Source organism: Pseudophryne corroboree, assembly GCF_028390025.1.
Source record: "Pseudophryne corroboree isolate aPseCor3 chromosome 3 unlocalized genomic scaffold, aPseCor3.hap2 SUPER_3_unloc_7, whole genome shotgun sequence".
Classification (NCBI taxonomy): domain Eukaryota; kingdom Metazoa; phylum Chordata; class Amphibia; order Anura; family Myobatrachidae; genus Pseudophryne; species Pseudophryne corroboree.
Window position 1 is genome coordinate 1,445,966 of NW_026967563.1, and position 22,964 is coordinate 1,468,929.

The 22,964-nt window shown below is 47.2% G+C and overlaps 1 protein-coding gene across 1 annotated transcript in view; it reads right to left on the reverse strand.

Annotated features, from left to right (window-relative positions):
• The window catches only part of LOC134984639 (uncharacterized), a 452,661-nt gene that overhangs the window by 313,644 nt on the left and 116,053 nt on the right, over positions 1 to 22,964 (reverse strand). Inside the window, exons 2-6 of the mRNA XM_063950183.1 lie at positions 10,004 to 10,088; positions 9,166 to 9,197; positions 3,598 to 3,676; positions 3,377 to 3,478; positions 2,779 to 3,222 (exon numbers count right to left, since the gene is read on the reverse strand). Of these exons, the coding sequence (XP_063806253.1) occupies positions 2,779 to 3,222; positions 3,377 to 3,478; positions 3,598 to 3,676; positions 9,166 to 9,197; positions 10,004 to 10,088 (742 nt within the window). The remainder of the gene's footprint in view (positions 1 to 2,778; positions 3,223 to 3,376; positions 3,479 to 3,597; positions 3,677 to 9,165; positions 9,198 to 10,003; positions 10,089 to 22,964) is intronic.

Genomic DNA, 22,964 nt, shown 5'->3' on the forward strand with positions numbered 1-22,964 from the left:
GTCACCACTATTGCTTTGATCTTTATAAAGATTCTTGGAGCTGATGATAGACCGAATGGCAGAGCCCTGATTCGGTAGTGATCCCACACCGGTGCAAATCTTAAGTAAGCTTGGTGAGACGTCCAAATCGGGATATGAAGGTATTTTGCACTACCAAAAGTTTTGAATAAAATCCTGTTCCTCATTGAGGATATGGGACTGGCGACTTAACCCTTTGTATGCAGGAGTCTTTGAAGTTGCCTCCTGTAACGCTCCTGCTCACAACGGGCACCTAGGCCCTCGCGCTGCAAATAAATGGACCGTGTGGACGCTCTTGTAACTATCCTATAACCCTGGGAAATATCTGGATGATCCAGACGTCTGGTGATGTTTTGGTCCAGGCGTCCCGAAAACCTTCCAACTCTGCGCCCCCCAAGGGGGACCCCAGGTGAGCAGGAAAACCATCATACCACGGGTTTGTCAGCAGGTCTGCCCTGCTTTTCTGGTGTCGACTGTGAATGACCTCTACCTCTGGTTCCACGAGTCTGTTGCTCCAAAACCTCTTCTGGCTCGGTACGACAGCGATCAAATGAATTTAAACACTGGTCCCGAGCAACCTCCTCTAACGTGTGACGTGGTGCTCGAGTAAGAAGTAGGTAGAAAGGTAGATGTCACTGCAGTTGCTTGCGAAATCCACTTGTCTAACTCATCAAACATCATCTAACCCCCAAATGGAATAGCCTCTACTCTCTATAAAAGGGGAGCGGCGGAGGAGCTGCGCTGCTAGCCTACCAGGTCTTAAGTTATAAGGCAGCAGCGTATGAGAAGCCGCTGCTGCTCGTTCCCCCGTCATCTTTTCCAGCCCTCCGCGCCCTCGTACTAGCGCCGACGGTGGGAGGAAGTGTGCGGGGGATATAGCCCGGGTCCCGGCGAGTGCAGGAGAAGCTGCGGCTGCAGCCATGAGAGATATGTCGTTTCAGCGGGCGGCGGCGCTCTTTTCAAGCGCCCCGCTGTGTGTTTAAGAGGCGGCGGTATACGCTGCCGCTGACAGCCGCGCTGCTTCTCCCTCAGCCCTCTGTCGGTAGAGGAAGGAGGGCGGGGGAGCTGACATGAAGCGGGAGTGTATAGACGGCCAGGGAGTGTTTCAGACCGATTGTTCTGTCACAGCGGCAGCGGAAGGAGGGGGCAGCGGGGAAGCTGCGCTGCTGAGTCCCAGGGCTAAGAGCCAGAAGGTAGCAGCGTTGTGTGCGGCCCGTGGGAGGAAGTCTGTCAAACTGCCTCCTGGATCCATGAAGAAGCTATGGTTACCGTAAGTGTAACTGTAACTAGGGCCCCTTTACAACCAGTACTCACTGCTGACTCTGTGCTCCGGATTTTCTGAGGAGAGATGCAGATCCCATTTAGTAAGGATCATTGTCTCTCTATTCTTAAGACTTTCATCCCCCTTTACATTAGGGTAACTCAGTCTCAGTATTGAAATGGAGGAGGAGCTCCCTTCTTGTGCTTGTACCTCCTTGGCACAATTTTTCAAACTGAGGGATGTGAAGGGGGAGGAGCCGGCTGTGCAGACAATACTAATTTTTAGATTGTGCCACACCTCCGGTTGAAAGCTTCACACCCCTACTGTATAAGACTCCAGTGTCCCCTAGTGGATGAAAGAGAAAGGAGGTTTACTTCTTTCTTTCCCAACTGCTTTTCTATGCAGAAGGGAAATATCTGCTGTTTATTGAGAGATGCTCCCTGTAAGGAATATAGAAATTTGCCACTTGTAGCTGAACTTGCAAAAGACCCCTCCCAATTTGCATCAGTTAAATTAAAGTCTCCCATGATTATGACTTCTCCCTTTAAAGCCATTTTAGTGATGTCCAACAATAGATTCCTATCCAAATCCTGCCCCTGGCCAGGTGGTCTACAGATCACCCCAATGCGAATAATGTCCTTCTCCACGGTTTCTGTGGTGACCCAAAGGGCCTCAGATTTTCTTCAATGTTTTGTATCAATTGAAGTAGCATTTATGCTTTTTTCCCACATACATTGCTACCCTTCCTCCTATACGGACTATTCTATCCTTCCTAAATAAATTGTATCCTGGTATAGCTATGGCCCAGTCATGATTCTCATTGCACCATGACTGTAATAGACACAATATCCAGGTTATCCTTGGTCATTATCACAATTAGCTCTGGAATTTTGTCTCCTAAGCTTCTAGCATTTACACACATAGCTATAAGAATTATGTTTGTGCATCTGTTATTAGTAGCCATGTCCAGACAGTACAAAATAAATGACAAGTTTAAAGTTGAAATTACCTGTTTCGTGATGTTGCTCTGTATTTGGTATTTGTTTTTTTAACTAATCAGGAATCACACTCTGTCCTTTACACCACGACTACACCTCGCTAAATGTAAAGATATAGTAAACCTGACCACAAATGGCCAAATAGGTCTACTATATACAAGGAGTTATTTAATACGTGCATCATCTAACAAAATGAAGGTTATTTAATAAAAGGTTGCTAAACTGAGAAATTTAGATCCCATACAAATTAGACGCTACACAAAAAACACAATACTACTTATATATGATCCCTAAAAATAAACTTCTGCTTGGTACTTTTAATAACACTATAGTGATGTGTGTAATAACTCTCTTCATCTGATGTTTGTCATGGATAGCCTTGTGTTAAAAACACCCAACTGAGAACAGGGCTGATGGCGGAGGAGGGTGTAGGATAAGAGATTGCTGTAGTGACTGAGCAAGGAGAATATGTGACTTCTGTAATAAGTGTTTATTACTCACCTGTGCTGATATCTGTAGGGATCTCCTCCTCCTTACACTGCTGATCACCCCTCACATACGGGTCTTCTTCTCCCTCTGTATCTTCTTCCTTCATATCAGTCACATATGTCTCTTCTTCTCCCTCTGTATATTCTGCCTTCATATCAGTCACATACGTCTCTTCTTCTCCCTCTATATCTTCTGCCTTCATATCAGTCACATACGTCTCTTCTTCTCCCTCTGTATCTTCTGCCTTCATATCAGTCACATACGTCTCTTCTTCTCCCTCTGTATCTTCTACCTTCATATCAATCACATACGTCTCTTCTTCTCCCTCTAGATCTTCTGCCTTTATATCAGTCACATACGTCTCCTCTTCTTCCTCTATATCTTCAGCCTTTATATCAGTCACATACGTCTCTTCTTTTCTCCTTATAGCTTCTGCCTTTATACGAGAAAGATGTTCTACCTAAATAACCCAAAAAATACAATGGCATTTGCATATTGTTTGATTAAATTGAGGTGAAACAGTATAATATCAGTGTATAAGACACACAGATCCTCTACAGATCATATAGTGACAGTCACTTTGGTATATTGGGGAGACCCTAAATCCCACCTACCTGATCCTCCTGTGGGGTCCTGTGATTCTCCTCTGTACAGTCCTGGGAATACAGAGGACGGGGACATCTCTCTGGGGTATCTCTGTTACTGTGCCCATCTGTAGGAGACACACAGTGACTGAGTACAGTGTATATATGTGATTATCAGATGATGTGTGTATATAGGGGTCCCCCATACCTGCTCTCCCCTGTACAATACATGACAGTCTCCTCTTACCCAGTGATGTGAGGGGGCGGTGATTCTCCATCATCACGTCCTTGTACAGACCCCTGTGCTCTTGTATATACTCCCCCTCCTGCATGGAGACATAGACAGTGACATCCTGACACCTTATAGACACCTGACACACAGTGATACAGTCATCACCCAGACACGTCCCCTGGTGTTACTGTATAATGCTCCATTCCCAGCAGTCACCTCTCCAGTCATCACCCAGACAAATCCCCCGGTGCTACTGTATAATGTCCCATTCCCAGCAGTCACCTCTCCAGTCATCACCCAGACACATCCCCCGGTGTTACTGTACTCCCAAGTCTCCTCAGACCCCAGTCATGTCCCTGTATTATTACTATAGATATAAGTGATGTCACTGTGACACTCCCGATCCCCTCATCTCCCCAGTCATGTCCCTGTATTATTACTATAGATATAAGTGACGTTATTGTGACACTTCCAGATCCCCTCACCTCCCCAGTCATGTCCCTGTATTATTACTATAGATAGAAGTGACGTTATTGTGACGCTCCCAGATCCCCTCACCTACCCAGTTATGTCCCTGTATTATTACTATAGATAGAAGTGACGTTATTGTGACGCTCCCAGATCCCCTCACCTCCCCAGTTATGTCCCTGTATTATTACTATAGATATAAGTGATATCACTGTGACACTCCCGGTCCCCTCACCTCCCCAGTCATGTCCCTGTATTATTACTGTAGTACTCTAGTGATCTGAAGGCCTTTGGACACTATGAGGGGGCAAATCAATGAATGAATGTGTAGATCTATAAAGGTAATAGAGATGCTGCCAACTGATGTATACCATATATGTGATAATAACTTGGATCTTTCTAGTGATCCAATAATGTATAGTGTTTATGCATGTTATTATTCTGTGCCTGCTGAAGGTGAGGGGACTCTGGTAAGCGCGCAGTGCGCGGGGGAGATCACGGAGAAGCTTCCAGAGGTCCCGTGTGCTGAGAGAGGTGGCTGGGCGCGTGTAGTGGCGGTTTTGTTGGTGGGGTGACTAAGGGGAGAGAAAAAGGCTGGCGGCTGAGACGAGGGAGCTTACAGGAAGACGGTTCCCTGCGAGTGAGAGAGCCCCTGTGGGGGAAAGGAATTGGATGTCTCCCGCTGCTGGTGAGAAGCGCTGTGTTAATTTCCGCTGGTGGACGCCGAGCAGGGACGTCCCGGTGGCTGGATGTCATGAAGAGTGCTGGGAGGCGGAGCGCTGGCGGGGCAGGCTAGTACATGGGAGGAGACCGCAGTGCGGGCAGCAGCTACCAGGAGTCCAGCAGTAGCAGACAGTTTCCCCCCCCCCCCGAGGCAGAGCTGTGCCCCTCATCCCATCCAACCTGCAGGGAGAGCCCAGTTGTTGGTGGAGGGGTCGGGGGGAGGTCCAGACCGGGCACACTATCATTGTAAGTGCAGGATGCCCCCATATAAATCCTGCTAATCTGCATACTCCCCTATCATCCTTTAACTATTACAGTACCAGCCGCCAGCACAGTAGCACAGGGACCAGCAGCATCGGTGGAGTATAAATATCACCTCTAGAGACTCCATATCCATTAGAGCACAGGTTCTCAAACTCGGTCCTCAGGACCCCACACAGTGCATGTTTTGCAGGTCTCCTCACAGAATCAAAAGTGAAATAATTAGCTCCACCTGTCGACCTTTTAAAATGTGTGAGTAATTAATACACCTGTGCACTTGCTGGGTTACCTGCAAAACATGCACTGTGTGGGGTCCTGAGGACCGAGTTTAAGAACCACTGCATTAGATAATGACCAGCAGGATAGCAGTCATAGAGTGCGGTGGTGTATAATGATGAAAGCAGCTCGGAGAGGGCGCAGGGTCACCTAAACTTGGAAATGATACACTGGGGAGACTAAGCACCCCTTACCTATCAGAGACAGGTGCCAATAACAGTGACTTCTGTATGTTCTGGAGCCACCCCCACGGATCTACAGTGGGGCTATGCTTATACTGGGACAGGTAACACAGATCATCACCCCACTATATGTAACGAGTAGACCACGGGTGTCATGGATTCCAGGGTGGAGAGCTCTACGTACTACCTTCCTGTTTCAGGTTGTCTAGGAGCGCTACAATTAGATCTTCCATGGAAACCATGCTATTCATTGCCGTGAAGTAGGGATTGCTCAACAATCATGAGGACAATTGCTCCAAGTGGATACCCATATAACCCAGAGTACTTCTTATACACAGACATGAAAGGGCCCCAACCGTGCACGATTATAGTAAGAGAACCCGGGTGGTTTTTCAAACGCAGCCCCACAACTTTCTTGTGGAATCATATTTTTTGTATTGCATGCATTACCTTATGTATAGGTGGGGTATATTATTATGTATAGGTGGGGTATATTATTATGTATAGGTGGGGTATATTATTATGTATAGGTGGGGTATGTTATTATGTATCAGTGATCGCGCTGAGCCTAAAAAAAAGTGGGTCCCAGGGACCCTTCACTTTTAAAAATTGGGGTCCTACCTGTCCTATTCTGGGTCCCATCGGAATGAAGGTTATTAATCTTATTAATTATTCAAATATGAAACCCCACAACTTGATTTGGACACTACAAAAGTGTTGCAAGGGGAAGAAGGGGGTGACAGCTCTGCTGGGCTGTGTAGTATACAGAACACTGCTCCAGAGCTGTACCTAGACATTTTGGTGCCCTTTGGCAGAGAGTGAATTGGTGGTCCCCCTCCCATATTGGAAAGTATGGTCAGTGCGCGCCGAAGGCGCGCTTAAAAAATTGAAGGGTCTGGCTTTGTGGGGAAGGGGCTTGGCCACATAATAGTACCAATTCACATTACACCACAGAGTAGCGCCGCTTATACACATTACACCATGTAGAACCACCTATACACACTGCGCCAGGTAGAGCATATTAATACACATTGCACCAGTTAGAGCACATTATACACATTGCACCAGGTAGAACCGCCTATACACACTGAGCCAGGCAGAGCACATTATACACATTGCACCAGGTAGAGTACATTATACACTTTGCGCCAGGCAAAGCACATTATATATACACATTGCACCAGGTAGAAGCACCTATATACACACTGAGCCAGGTAGAGCACATTATACTCATTGCATCAGGTAGAACCACCTATATACATTGTGCCAGGCAGAGCACGTTATACACATTGCGCCAGGCAGAGCACGTTATACACATTGCGCCAGGCAGAGCACGTTATACACATTGCGCCAGGCAGAGCACGTTATACACATTGCGCCAGGCAGAGCACGTTATACACATTGCGCCAGGCAGAGCATGTTATACACATTGCAACAGGTAGAGAACGTTACACACATTGCGACAGGTAGAGAACGTTATATACATTACGCCAGGTAGAGCACATTATACACATTGCGCCAGGTAGAGCAGTATATAATTGCCACTGTGGGTGTGCATGTGATGGTCACTCTGTGGGTATGTGTTGGGAGGGTGTATGTTGCCCACAGTGGAAGAATTTGGTGTGTTTATAATGGACACTGAGGAGGTATGGGCAGAGTGTATGATGGGCACTGCCCCATCCTCCATATCTGCATCATTAGCTGCCGACACTCTCTTCCCTCCCACACACATACGCTCCCTGTTAGTTGATTATAAGTATGCAGCCAGAGAGACACAGGCTTCCTCAATGATTGCGCTGCGCTGGCTAGTGAGCAGCCACTGTGTGTCATAACACAGTCCGCCCCGGCGCCTGCTTGCAGCTGCTTCTTACTGTAGTTTGGAGCAGAACGGCGAGTATGCTGGCGGACAGGGAGGAGGGACATCACATCTCAGCCGCACTTGAATGGGGAGACATTGCCGGCAGCGCGATTGGATGGGGAGAAGCTGCGGGCAGCGCGATTGCACAGGGAGAAGCTGCGGACAGCGCGATTGGACAGGGAGAAACTGCCGGCGGCGATTTAATGGCGAGAGAGGCACTGAAGAACGGTATTGGCAGAGACGCACTGGTCAGTTAGAGACAGCACGTCTTACAGGACCCGCTCATTTAAAAAAAAACAGTCCCCCTCTGCTTGTAGCACGTAAAAACGCGCCATAGCACTTATTTTGCAATCACTGCATTATACACATTCCACCAGGCAGAGCACAGGGGAAGGGGGGAAGTTATTACACACACAGGGGAAGGGGGGAAGTTATTACACACACAGGGGAAGGGGGGAAGTTATTACACACGCAGGGGAAGGGGGGAAGTTATTACACACACAGGGGAAGGGGGGTGGGGGGGAAGCAGTTATACACACAGGGGAAGGGGGGTGGGGGGGAAGCAGTTATACACACAGGGGAAGGGGGAAAGTTATTACACACACAGGGGAAGGGGGGTGGGGGGGAGTTATACACACAGGGGAAGGGGGGAAGTTATTACACACACAGGGGAACAGGGGTGGGGGGGAGGCAGTTATACACACAGGGGAAGGGGGGAAGTTATTACACACACAGGGGAAGGGGGAAGTTATTACACACACAGGGGAAGGGGGGGAGTTATTACACACACAGGGGAAGGGGGGGAGTTATTACACACACAGGGGAAGGGGGGGGGAGTTATTACACACACAGGGGAAGGGGGGTGGGGGGGAGGCAGTTATACACACAGAAGAAGGGAGGAAGGGGCAGTTATTATACACACTGGGGAAAAGGGGAGGGGGGGCAGTTCTTGTATTCCTCCAGTATTACCCTGCTCCTGTGCCCTGTGGTGTTTCAACAGAGTATCGTGGAAGAGGGGAGCGGGTGACAGGGTTTAGATTACAATACAGAGCGGCAGGTTAGAGGGAATGAATGGGGCGGGTCTGGTCCTGCAGGAGCTTCCCCCTACTCCTCTCCAGCCCATATGACCCTCATGCTGTAGCACCCGCAGCCGCCTCTTGTCCCTCCACTTACCGCTGGCATCTTCCTGCTTCCTCCGCTGTCTGACTCCTGTAGGTCGCTGGAGGGGCACCGTGGATTTCCTCAGCCCGCCCGCGGAGGTCACAGCCCTAGCTACGGCCCACACACACAGCAGGATGATTCCTGTCATGTGCGGCGCGCGCGGAGCAGACGGTGAGGAGAGGCGGGGCGGGAGAACACACAGACACACTCTCACAGGGTCTCCTCCCCTTCCAAGTTCCTCCCTCTGCTGCCGTGGAGACGGAATCTGACTGACAGCGCTGCTGGTCAGAGCGCGTCCTGCGGGACCCTGGGTGTTTTTATTTTTGAGTCCCCTCAATCAATTATTGGGTAAAATACGCGCCATAGCGCGTTTTTGCGATCACTGATGTATAGGTGGGATATATTATTATGTATAGGTGGGGTATATTATTATGTACAGGTGGGGTATATTATTATGTATAGGTGGGGTATATTATTATGTATAGGTGGGGTATATTATTATGTATAGGTGGGGTATATTATTATGTATAGGTGGGGTATATTATTATGTATAGGTGGGGTATATTATTAGAACGGTTCATGGTTTGAGTATTATATGATATAACTGTATAAAGTGGCCTATAACTTCTTACATATTAAAACTAGTATACTTACGGGTGGAACTGTCTCCGTATCTGTGGAAGAGCCTGAAATCACAAAGGAAAGGTACGATAGGTAAATGTGCATAGTCCTATCTGGTTACATCACATACTAATGTTATAGGCGACCACTACAGGGGTAGTTTATTTCCTAAGCGATTAGAGTATTGGGCTCTGAATAGCTTGGGTGGAGGCACATTGCACATATACACTGTACCCCCGGGTAAAAAAGGGGTTACATTACTATAGATATAAGTGATGTCCCTGTACACTCCCAAGTGTGTGATATACATTTGCTTCATACTGAGCAATATTTTCAATCCCCAAAATTACATATAATAAAATTAATAATAATAACGACACTAAAGGCTGCACCCCAGTATAAAAATAATAACAGATGTCTTTAAAAGCAGGACACCTCAGACCATTCCTCCTGTATTGTAGGACATCACCAACACTCCCAATGTATAATAATAATACCAGGACACCACAAGCCGCTGTCCCTGTACAATAACCGTACACAAAAACCTGCTCCCCCTGTATAACAGTAATAGCAACAGGACACCACAGGCCGCTCCTTCTGTATACTAATAACAACAACAGGACACCACATGCCGCTCCCCCTGTATAAAAATAATAACAACAGGACACCACAGGCTGCTCCCTCTGTATAATAATAACAACAGGACACCACAGACTGCTCCCCCTGTATAGTAATAATAATGACAGGACATCACAGGCTGCTCCCCCTGTATAGTAATAATAACAGGACACCAAAGGCTGCTCACACTGTATAATAATAATAATATCAGGACACCACAGGCTGCTCCCCCTGTATAGTAAGACGCCATTACCTGATCTCCACGGACACTGGGAGGCTGCAACAGTCGACGAAAACTCACTTCCTGTATGTGGAACGCACAGTACGGAAGTAAGGTGGACCGCACAGACAGGAAGTAGGGTATGATTGGCACAGGCCGCTTACTGGTGGCTGGCCCCTCCCCTCCTTCACCCCGCCTACAGCCCCGCCCTCTGTAACGATTATTACTGGACATGTCATCAGTGCAGGAGGCCGGCGGCCATTTTCTTGTAGACCAGTCTGGCAGCAGCAATAGGTTCCCTGGCCGAGTAGTGACGTCAGGAGCGGCGGCCATTTTCCCCTGGTCTGAGCTCCGCCTTCCTGCTATCATTCCCACAAGGCAGCAGGAGCAGAGAGCAGCCATTGCTGTGTCTGGCAGCAGGTAATGATATTATTATTATTATTATTCTATAGGCTGAGCAGCTCTGGTGTCAGGTTCTGTACTACAGGGGGAGCAGCCTCTGGTGCCTTGTTATAGTGCAGCTGGAGCAGCCTCTGGTGCTGCATTATCCCTGTACAGGTGGCTGACACTCTAGTGTCCTATTACCGTAATACAGGTGGCGCAGACCCCGCCGTTACCCTAATACAGGTGGTGCAGACCCCGCCGTTACCATAATACAGGTGACGCAGACCCTGCTGTTACCGTAATACAGGTGGCGCAGACCCCGCCGTTACCGTAATACAGGTGGCGCAGACCCCGCCGTTACCGTAATAGAAGTGGCGCAGACCCCGCCGTTACCGTAATACAGGTGGCGCAGACTCCGCCGTTACCGTAATACCGGTGGCGCAGAGCCCGCCGTTACCGTAATACAGGTGGCGCAGAGCCCGCCGTTACCGTAATACAGGTGGCGCAGAGCCCGCCGTTACCGTAATACCGGTGGAGCATACCCCACCCTTACCGTAATACAGGTGGCGCAGACCCCGCCGTTACCGTAATACAGGTGGTGCAGACCCCGCCGTTACCGTTATTCTATACATATAATGGCATTGTACTATACAGGGGAGCGCTATGTGTTGTCCTACTCTACAGGGGGAGCGAACTGTGTTGCCCTTCTATACATGGGGAGCTGCCTGTGGTGTCGTGTTAGTATTATTATATAGGGTGAGCGGCATGTCTTTCTATACAGAAGGAGCGGCCTGCGTTGTCATAATATACAGGGGTAGCATCCTGTGTTGTCATAGTATACAGGGGGAGCGGCCTATGTTGTCATAGTATACAGGGAGAGCGACCTGTGCTATCATAGTATACAGGAGGAGCGGCCTATGTTGTCATAATATACAGGGGTAGCATCCTGTGCTGTCATAATATACAGGGGGAGCGACCTGTGTTGTCATAATATACAGGGGTAGCATCCTGTGTTGTCATAATATACAGAGGGAGCGGCCTGTGTTGTTATAATATACAGGGATAGCATCCTGTGTTGTCATAGTATATAGGGGTAGCATCCTGTGCGATCATAATATACAGGGGTAGCATCCTGTGTTGTCATAGTATACAAGGGGAGCAGCCTGTGTTGTCATAATATACAGAGGGAGCGGCCTGTGTTGTTATAATATACAGGGATAGCATCCTGTGCTGTCATAGTATACAGGGGTAGCATCCTGTGCGATCATAATATACAGGGGTAGCATCCTGTGTTGTCATAGTATACAAGGGGAGCAGCCTGTGCTGTCATAATATACAGAAGGAGCGGCCTGTGTTGTCATAATATACAGGGATAGCATCCTGTGTTGTCATAATATACAGGGGTAGCATCCTGTGTTGTCATAATATACAGGGGGAGCATCCTGTGTTGTCATAATATACAGGGGGAGCATCCTGTGTTGTCATAATATACAGGGGGAGCATCCTGTGTTGTCATAATATACAGGGGTAGCATCCTGTGTTGTCATAATATACAGGGGGAGTGGCCTGTGTTTTCATAATATACAGGGGTAGCATCCTGTGCTGTCATAATATACAGAGGGAGCGGCCTGTGTTTTCATAATATACAGGGGTAGCATCCTGTGTTGTCATAGTATACAGGGGGAGCCGGCTGTGTTGTCATAATATACAGGGGTAGCATCCTGTGTTGTCATAATATACAGGGGTAGCATCCTGTGTTGTCATAATATACAGGGGTAGCATCCTGTGTTGTCATAATATACAGGGGTAGCATCCTGTGTTGTCATAATATACAGGGGGAGCCGGCTGTGTTGTCATAATATACAGGGGTAGCATCCTGTGTTGTCATAATATACAGGGGTAGCATCCTGTGTTGTCATAATATACAGGGGTAGCATCCTGTGTTGTCATAATATACAGGGGTAGCATCCTGTGTTGTCATAATATACAGGGGTAGCATCCTGTGCTGTCATAATATACAGGGGTAGCATCCTGTGCTGTCATAATATACAGGGGTAGCATCCTGTGTTGTCATAATATACAGGGGTAGCATCCTGTGTTGTCATAATATACAGGGGTAGCATCCTGTGTTGTCATAATATACAGGGGTAGCATCCTGTGTTGTCATAATATACAGTGGTAGCATCCTGTGTTGTCATAATATACAGGGGTAGCATCCTGTGCTGTCATAATATACAGGGGTAGCGGCCTGTGTTGTCATAATAAACAGGAGGAGCGGCCTGTGTTGTCATAATATACAGGGGGAGTGGCCTGTGTTGTCATAATATACAGGGGGAGTGGCCTGTGTTGTCATAATATACAGGGAGAGCGACCTGTGCTGTCATAGTATACAGGGGTAGCATCCTGTGTTGTCATAATATACAGGGGGAGTGGCCTGTGTTGTCATAATATACAGGGGGAGCATCCTGTGTTGTCATAGTATACAGGGGGAGTGGACTGTGTTGTCATAATATACAGGGGTAGCATCCTGTGTTGTCATAATATACAGGGGAAGTGGACTGTGTTGTCATAATATACAGGGGTAGCATCCTGTGTTGTCATAGTATACAGGGGGAGTGGACTGTGTTGTCATAATATACAGGGGGAGTGGACTGTGTTGTCATAATATACAGGGGAAGTGGACTGTGTTGTCATAATATACAGGGGTAGCTTCCTGTGCTGTCATAGCATACAGGGGGAGTGGACTGTGTTGTCATAATATACAGGGGAAGTGGACTGTGTTGTCATAATATACAGGGGTAGCTTCCTGTGCTGTCATAGCATACAGGGGGAGTGGACTGTGTTGTCATAATATACAGGGGAAGTGGACTGTGTTGTCATAATATACAGGGGTAGCATCCTGTGTTGTCATAGTATACAGGGGGAGTGGACTGTGTTGTCATAATAGATGGGAGGAGCAGCCTGTGGCATCCTACTCTACAGGGGGAGCGGCCTGTGTTATAATATTCCTTTCTTTCCTCACACTCACTGCTTGACCCATTCCAGTCTGGCTTCCGTCCTCCCCACTTCAGTGAACTGCCCTTACAAAGGTCTGCAATGACCTCCATGCTGCTAAATCCTACTCTCTACTTATTCTTCTTGATCTCTCTGCTGCTTTTGACACTGTGGACCACTCTCTCCTACTGCAAATCCTTCACTCCATTGGTCTGCGTGATACTGCTCTCTCTTCCTATCTGTCTGGCCGTTACTTCTCTGTCTCCTCTCATGACTCCACCTCCCCCCACTTCCACTAACTGTAGATGTCCCCCAAGGTTCTGTTCTTGGACCTCTTCTTTTCTCTCTATACGTCCTCACTAGGTAAGCTCATTCATTATTTTGATTTCTAATATCATCTCTATGCTGATGACACTGAAATCTATCTTTCCTGTCTCCGGACCTCTCTCTTGCTCTCCTCACTCGTATATTCAACTGTCTCTCTGCTGTCTCTGTTTGGATGTCCCAGCGCTTTATTACACCTAACATGTCTAAGACCGAGCTGATCATCTTCCCTCCCTCCCGCATAACCTTACCTCCCACAATGTCATTATCTACTGATGGCACTACTATCTTCTCTAGCCGCCAAGTGCGCTGTCTTGGTGTAATCCTTCCCTCCTCCCTCTCCTGTACTCTCCTCCTGACTGGCAGCCCTAACACATACATATCTCCACTCCAATCTACCCTCAATGCTGCTGCCTGGCTCATCTTCCTCACCAAATGTACTACGTCCACCTCCCCTCTCCTACAAGCCCTTCACTGGCTCCTGTTAAAGCTGATTAACTTACAGGACGAAAAAGCAACACCTGATTTCAATAAAGTTCCAGCCGCTGTGGCCGCTGAATATAATCCTTAACCTCTGTACTGTTTACGCACCTTACGTACACAAGCTAGCACCGTGTATGCACTATGCGTACTCATGCCGAACGGGCGTAATAAGTACACACTTTGTGTACACAAGCCTACATGCTGTGAGCACAATGCAGCAGCCCGAGTGGCTGAGATACACTTTAAACCTTTAGCAGGAAAGGAACACGACACCAATTGTATTTAAAATATGTTGGGGTCCGACCCACCAACGGTTATTTACTAGCAGGGGGTTACAACAATAATACAAACACAATGAGAGAAGAGGCTACAATCAATGGTACATACGTTTGTTCGCCAGCTCCACCCGGTCCTCAATCAATCAAGATAGATGACCTTCAGAGAATGTGTGTGGCCGGCCATGCAGCTGGGTTTTTATACATTTGTCCAAAACATGATACAATGGAAACTGTAATCTCTTCACCTATAGGTCACTGGGATGGTCATTTACAGTACAGGAGGGGTCATAGGTCGGTTTGAATAGGTGGGCGATGCCTGGTCCGGGTGCAGTTACAGTTGTTCTCCAGTGGGTTCCCGCCGAATATCATGTGTACAGTAAGATATTAATATTCTGTTCCTGCGCATAATTATGCGCAGGAGCATGCTACCTTCTGCAAACTGCTATCGGAATATTGCTCTTAATATACCTTACAGATGGATACCAAACACCACCTCCTAACCTAATTCTGTCCCCTCATATCCTCTAAAGTCAAATCCCTCTGTTGTTTTACCTTTTACATAAATGAAACTCGCTGGTGGGGTGCATGTAGGCTATGTGTAAATTCTGTGCTATGTGACTTAAATATAGAATATGTCTTTGAGGCTTTTCCATGCAAATGCATATGCTACCATAAATACTCATACCACGCGCTAACACGCACGATCGCGGGAGTGATCATACGCAACTTGCGAGTATGCGCACGCACAGTGGAACAAGTACCCGCACGAAGGCCATCTGTGTGAAGTTTGTACGTGATGTGTATGGCTGTAATATATTCGACTTCGACACTCTCCTTCCCCTTCAGAATCCAATTCAAACTTCTCACACTCACTTACAAAGCACTCACCCACTCCTCTCCCATTTACATCTCTGACCTTATCTCTCTTTACACCACCACCCGCCCTCTTCGCTCTGCTAATGCACGCCGCCTCTCCTGCCAACTGATTACCTCCTCCCACTCCTACCTACAAGATTTCTCACGTGCTGCTCCCTATCTCTGGAATTCCCTACCTCTCCCCATCCGACTCTCTACAAAACTTCAATTGAGCTCTCAAGACCCACTTCTTCACCAACCCCAGCCAACTATCCTCCTAACCCTCTTGTCCACGCTCACAGTCTACCCCTTCTATGTCACCCTGGTGTGTTAGCCCTTCACCTTTTAGATTGTAAGCTCGCAAGAGCAGGGCCTTCTCCATCATGTGCCTTGCCTTCTCTTACTTAGTGTTCACGCTAAGCTGTTTTAGCAGGGTGCAGCGCCCTGCCCGATTTTTTTTAAGGGCAAAATCCGCCCTGCAATTTCTGCGGCGCCCTGCTAGAACAGCCACCCGCTTCCTGCCCTCCCAGTTTGTAAAGATGCCATGCGCATGCGCGCGGCATCCATTCGCGCTGTAAGAGAGCTTGGGGAAAGCCCAGCACCTCCATAGGTGCTGGGCATGCCCCAAACAGTGATGCCGCCAGCCGCTTACGCCCCTTTTTAACGTCTGTGGGCTGAACCGCCCACTTTTATTACGTGAAATGACCACACCCTTTATTTTGCATGGGCACACCCCTTTTTCAGCGCACACACTTCTGCCTCTCACAGTCCGGCGCCCTGCACAAATCCTAGAGTGAACAATATTACTTACACTATCTTATACTCCATACTCCCTTTGATGGCACCTAACCCCTGGTTTTCTGTATAAACCTTGTATTTGTCCCATATTGTCTCACACTGTGTTTTCTGCTCATTTGTTTATGTACTGTGTAAGGGGCGCTGCAGATCCCATATGGCACCATATAAATAAAAGATAATACTAAATTGTTTTCTTTAACTGATAAAATTCACCATTATTGTTTCTTCTAAATACTTTGTATCCATTTATTGTTGAAACATTAGCATGCAAGATTTACAGTATGATCGTATCATTACAGTGACATGACTGGGGAGGTGAGGGGATCTGGGAGTATCACTGTGATGTCACTTGTATCTATAGTAATAATAAAGGGACATGACTGGGGAGGTGAGGGGATCTGGGAGTGTCACAGTGACATCACTAATATCTATAGTAATAATACAGGGACATGACTGGGGAGGTGAGGGGATCTGGAAGCATCATAGTGACATCACTTATATCTATAGTAATAATACAGGGACATGACTGGGTAGGTGAGGGGATCTGGGAGTGTCACAGTTACATCACTTATATCTATAGTATTAATACAGGGACATGACTGGGGAGGTGAGGGGATCTGGGGGTGTCACAGTGACTACAAAGTGGGTAGTTCTGCAACAGGTTGAAACATAAGACTATAACCTTTGATGGATATTAGTCCCTAACCGACTATATTACCAATTTACACATGGTGTGTTGATTTCAAATGTCGGTGGTGTTCCCAGAGTCAGTAAAATGCATAGCAAAAAGGAAAAAGAAAAAAGAACAAGCCCACTTGAGGTGAAACGGTCCATTTGGTCCACTTGGGTATTGGGACTGCGCAGCCCATACCCACTCCAGGGGTTCCCCGGTCCAGTAAGCGCCCATTTGGACTTTTTTGATTGTACTCTATATGATTACTTTTAAGTGTAATTTCCGAAGTTGCTGATTTAACATTTGAGTAATTAGTAGATACTGAGAAGTCGTACAATGTGAATGTTTCTATTTGGGTATGATTAGTATCTCACAGGTTACCATTCACTCTCTGGTATAACAGACATGTAATACAACAGCTGATCATCACATACTCCAGGACAAAGGTCCACCTATAATCTTATTATTATCACTTAACCCTTGCTGGTAAACAGCAATTCAGCTGTAAGAAATAAGTGTTTTCTTCTTCTGCACTCGGACGATTAGTTTTTTGAGTGATATACCAGAATGTCTCTGCGGCAGGATAAGCCTCTGTTTTCAGTAAATATATCGCCTCCCAATTATAGGAGCTGTCTCATTTATCAACCAGGTGCATCCATGGTGCAGATTTTCAACATACAGGGGTATATTTACTAAAATTCGTAATTTTCAGAATGAGGTTAAAGTTCAAACACAAATTACATTGAGTGTGTGAAACTGCAACTTTTTGAATTTTTTCCGACTAATTTACTAAGCTGTCGTATTTTACATTTTCGTGTTTTCCGATGTCGATGTCATTTGTATTTTTTGGCAGTGTTTTACGGGAGTGAATAGTAAAACACTGCCGACATTAACACAATGAAACTCGGACGGATCTGTGAGATCCGTACAGGGTTTCATTGTGCATCTTTAAAAAAATTAAAAATAGTTTAAAGTAGGAAAAAAATATGCGTGGGGTGCCCCCTCCTTAGCAAAACCAGCCTCGGGCTCTTTGAACCGGTCCTGGTTGAAAAAATATGAGGAAAATATGAGTAACCTCAACACTGACCGCAAAGTTCCCACCACTGGATACAATGGAGCGCATAGGCGCTACATTGTATCTCTGCCTTGCACAGCCTCACTGACACTACAGGAGCACACAGCCAATCAGGAGAGTGCCACGATGTGGCGCTCCCTGATTGGCTGAAGGGACCCTCTTTAACAGGAGTCAGGGGGGGTCCTGGCAGTCGGGGAAAGGGGTCCCATGTGTAAACATGGGACCCCTTTCAGTGCGTGGATCGGGTATGCGGTTTGTTTTTTTGCCAAGTACGTGGATTATTACAAAAGGACATGACACACTGGATTTAGGTGAGTATAATTTTATTTTCAGGTACCCTGGAATCGACGACGAGACGTGGGCCGAGTCGACATCTGAACATAGGTAAGTATGTATGTATGGAGGTGTGCATGTATGTAATAAACTTTTACTGTCACGGTGTGTGTGTCCTGTTTTTTGTTGGGTATTTTTTTAGTAGTAGTACTACAGGTACCAGCGGGCCCGGGTTTTACACCACATGCTGGTTCTTGTGGTTTTCCAAGTACCAGCTTGCGGGTGAGGCTTGCAGGGACTTGTAGTACTGCTACTAAAAACAATATTCTGAATTTTTACACTTGGCTATCAGCCCCCCATCCGCCGCACTTGGATGGGGGGGACAGCCTCGGGCTTCACCCCTGGCCCTTGGGTGGCTGGAGGGAGTGGAACCCTTGATTTAAGGGGTTCCCACTCCTCCAGGGTACCCCGGCCAGGGGTGACTAGTTGGGGATGTAATGCCAGGGACGCCAGGACCACAATAAAAGTGTCCCCTGGCTCTGGCATTATGTACCTGGCTAGTGTAGCCCGGTGCTGGTTCAAAAAATACGGGGGACCCCAACACTTTTTATCACCCGTATTTTTTGCACCAGGACCAGGCGCAGAGCCCGGTCTGGTTGATTAAATATGGGGGAGCCCCAGTCATTTTTTTCCTCATATTTTTTCAACCAGAATTGGCTCAAAGAGCCCGAGGCTGGTTTTGCTTAGGAGTGGGGACCCCACGCATTTTTGTTTTCTAATTTTCCATCATTTCCCACCCATTCCCACTGATAACCATGCATGGATATCACGGATCCGTGCATGACTATCAGAACACGGTAAAAAAAAGCAGGTCTGTTTTAAAACTGCTTTTTTTTTTAAGATTGGTATTTTTTCACAGCAGTGTTTGGCTATTGCCGGCAGTGTTTGTGAAATACAAATTTTAGTAAATTACCGAGTTCTACCAAATAACAGGCGTATTTGACCGATGGTGTATTCATTCGTATTTTTACTACACAGCCATAATAAAAATACGAATGCCCTCATCACTGCCGTGATTTGAGTTTAGTATATTCCCGAGATGACACTTTGAAGAAAAAACACCATCTCGGTCAAAATCGGGACCTTAGTAAATATACCCCACAGTTTCTTATATGATTCTTGAATTTCATTTATGTCACAATTTGGTCATTTTGTTGCCAATAAATCTGTGTAACCGTGGATTGCCAACCTCACGCATATCTTTACCCGTAAAACTTGGCTAGCTACATTACCATCTTTCATTTTCTCTGTTCTTCTTTCTCTTCTTTCTTCTCTTTTCTTTATTCTTGTTAGGGTTTCCTGCCCTGTGCTGCCACGTCGTCATGGCAACCGGGAGACAAGTGCTAGCGGAGTAACCTGAGCGCAGCTGATACTCCGGTTCGGGTCTTTTGCTGTGCAGTGGTTACAGGCTCTTTGCACGGCAGGGGATCCGGTGCTGGATTTTGTGCTTACAGTCTGTGAGGTCTGAGTGGGGCGTGGACAGCACTGCTTTATAAGGCCTCTTCTCAGGTTAAGCAGATGCTGCTGAATCTTTGTTGGTTAGTCAGTTCCTGAAAGTTAGCCAGTACTGTGTAGCTTTGTATTTGTTGTTGCTTACTGCAAATAGGCCTGGGGATTTGGTACTGCACTCTGCCAATCCAGACCTAGCAGTAAGACTGGAGTCAGTCGTTTAGCTTGCTGGGGTTCTTTTACTACTCTGTGAACTTGGTAACCCTTTAGGGTTTTGCTGTTGCCCTTAGCAACAGCATTTCGGGTTCTCTACGTATTAAAACACAACATCTTGCTTTTCCCATCTGAGCATTACTAATACTAGGGAGACACCCAGTTCCTTAGCCTCTGGGCTTCTCTGTTCACTTTGTGTGTATTTTGTTACCCTATCACCTTCTGTGTACGTAATGTCATATGTCCCAGTCTGTCTGTGAGTTCATTTGTTTTGCATACCTATCCGTTCAGACACCAGTACATTCCTGCAGGCACTGGTGTGCATAACAGTTCAAACACCAGTACATTCCTGCAGGCACTGGAGTGCATAACAGTTCTGACACCAGTACATTCCTGCAGGCACTGGTGTGCATAACATATTCAGCAGCCTAATACTCCTGTTGAAATTTTGTGGGAATATGGAGCATACCCCTCTAAATACGTTGCAACAGGTGGTCGATCAGGTGCAGGTCCTGACTCGACAATTTAATGATTTGTCCATTAAAATGCACACCTCCCAGGCCGCTGGCGGAGCTCCCGCAGCAGCAGCAGCACCTTCAGGGGTTAAGGAGCCGAAAGTAAAACTCCTGGATCGTTTTTCTGGAGATCGCTCGCAGTTCTTTTGTTTCAAGGAGAGCTGCAAGCTATACTTCCGGCTTAGGCCTCAGTCTTCTGGGTCGGAGATTCAGCGGGTGGGCATAGTGATTTCCTTGCTACAAGGAGACCCACAGGTCTGGGCATATGGGTTGCAGCCTGACTGTCCGTCGCTTAAAAGTGTTGATGCTTTTTTTACGGCACTGGGCATGTTGTATGATGACCCTGACAAGACGGCCTCAGCCGAGGCTCAAATTTCGATCCTTAAGCAAGGGCGAAGGCCAGTTGAGGTTTACTGTACGGAGTTTCGGAGGTTGGCTCATGATACCCAGTGGAATGACCCAGCCCGGAGACACCAGTACCGAAGAGGTCTTTCTAACCAGATAAAGGACCAACTGGTACAATATCCCTTGCCTGATAGCTTGGATCAGCTCATGCAGTTATCCATCCGGGTGGATAGACGGCTGAGAGAGTGTAGGCTTGAAAGGGAGACTGAGGTTTCTTTCTTTCCCAAGGGAACCTCAGACTCTGAGGAATTTTCTGAGGAGCCTATGCAGATTGGGGCTACCCGCCTCTCCTCGCGTGAGAAGACGCGGAGGAGACAGCAGGGGTTGTGTTTGTACTGTGGGAATAAAGGTCATGTGGTAGTATCATGCCCAGAAAAGCCGGAAAACTTCAGGGCCTGAGGGTGATGGGAAATATCCTGTCAGGCCAGAAGTCAGAATTTCCCAAGAAGACTTTTATCATTCCGGTGACCTTGAAGATCCTCGGTCAAACTGTCAAGACTGAGGCCTTTGTGGACAGTGGGGCCGACGGAGTTTTTATGGACCGCCAATTCGCCCTGAAACACTCTGTTCCCTTAGTACCCTTGGCATCGGAAATTGAGATTTGTGGGTTAAACGGGGAACCATTATCCCAAGGTAAAATTACCTCTTGCACTAGCCAGATGTCTTTGTTTATTGGAGCCACACACTCTGAAAAATTGTCCTTTTATGTGACTGTCTGTACTTTTGCCCCATTGGTGTTGGGGTTACCCTGGTTAAGGGCCCACAATCCTCAATTTGACTGGGTCTCTGGGGAGATTCTTAGTTGGGGTACTGATTGTTTCAGGAGTTGCTTGAGCCTCCCAGTCAGGCTCTCGCAGCTAAGTTTGCCAGGATTGCCAGGGTGTTATGCAGATTTTGCGGACGTGTTCTCCAAAAAAGTTGCAGAGGTACTACCTCCCCATCGCCCCTATGACTGTGCCATTGATTTGTTGCCAAATGCTAAGCTTCCCAAGAGCAGGTTGTACTCCCTGTCACGTCCTGAGACTCATGCTATGGCAGAGTACATTCAGGAGAACTTGGCTAAGGGATTTATCAGACCTTCACAGTCTCCAGTTGGGTCGGGGTTCTTCTTCGTGGGTAAAAAGGACGGTTCGTTGCGACCCTGCATCAACTTCAGGGAATTGAACCGTATCACGATTAAAAACTCATACCCACTGCCTCTCATTTCGGTCTTGTTTGACCAGCTTCGTACTGCCACCATTTTTTCTAAGATTGACCTACGCGGTGCGTACAATCTAATCCGAATAAGAGAGGGGGATGAATGGAAGACTGCCTTTAATACCCACTCAGGGCATTATGAATATTTGGTGATGCCTTTTGGGCTCTGTAATGCCCCGGCAGTCTTCCAGGATTTCATGAATGATGTGCTCAGGGAATATTTGGATAGATTCTTAGTTGTATACTTAGATGACATCCTAATCTTCTCCCATTCCCTGGAGGAACATCGGAAGCATGTACGCTTAGTCCTCCAGAAACTTAGAGACCACCGGCTTGGGGCGAAGCTGGAGAAGTGCGAATTTGAAGTTCAGCAAATCGCATTTCTAGGATATATTATCTCCCCAGAAGGTTTCCAAATGGAGGGTTCCAAGGTACAGGCAGTCCTGGATTGGGTGCAGCCCACTAGTTTGAAGGCGCTTCAGCGTTTCCTGGGCTTTGCAAATTTTTATAGACGATTTATCGCTGGATTTTCGTCTATAGTGGCGCCCTTGGTGGCACTCACTAAGAAAGGGGCGGATGTTGCTCACTGGTCTTGTGAGGCTAAAGCGGCTTTTGCCCGTCTCAAAAGGGCATTTGTATCGGCCAAGGTGCTGCGACACCCAGATCCAGAGCGTCCTTTTGTGGTGGAGGTAGATGCCTCTGAGATGGGTATTGGGGCAGTGCTTTCTCAGATGGGAGTGTCTGATAATTGCCTTCATCCCTGTGCTTACTTTTCCCGTAAATTTTCGCCTGCCGAGATGAATTATGACGTGGGTAACCGGGAATTGTTGGCTATTAAGGATGCACTCGAGGAGTGGAGACACTGGCTTGAGGGGGCTAAGTTTGTGGTCTCAATTCTCACCGACCATAAGAATCTGGCATATTTAGAGTCAGCGAAGCGTCTCAATGCCAGGCAGGCACGATGGGCTTTGTTTTTTGTTCGCTTTAATTTTTTGATAACATATCGCCCTGGGTCAAA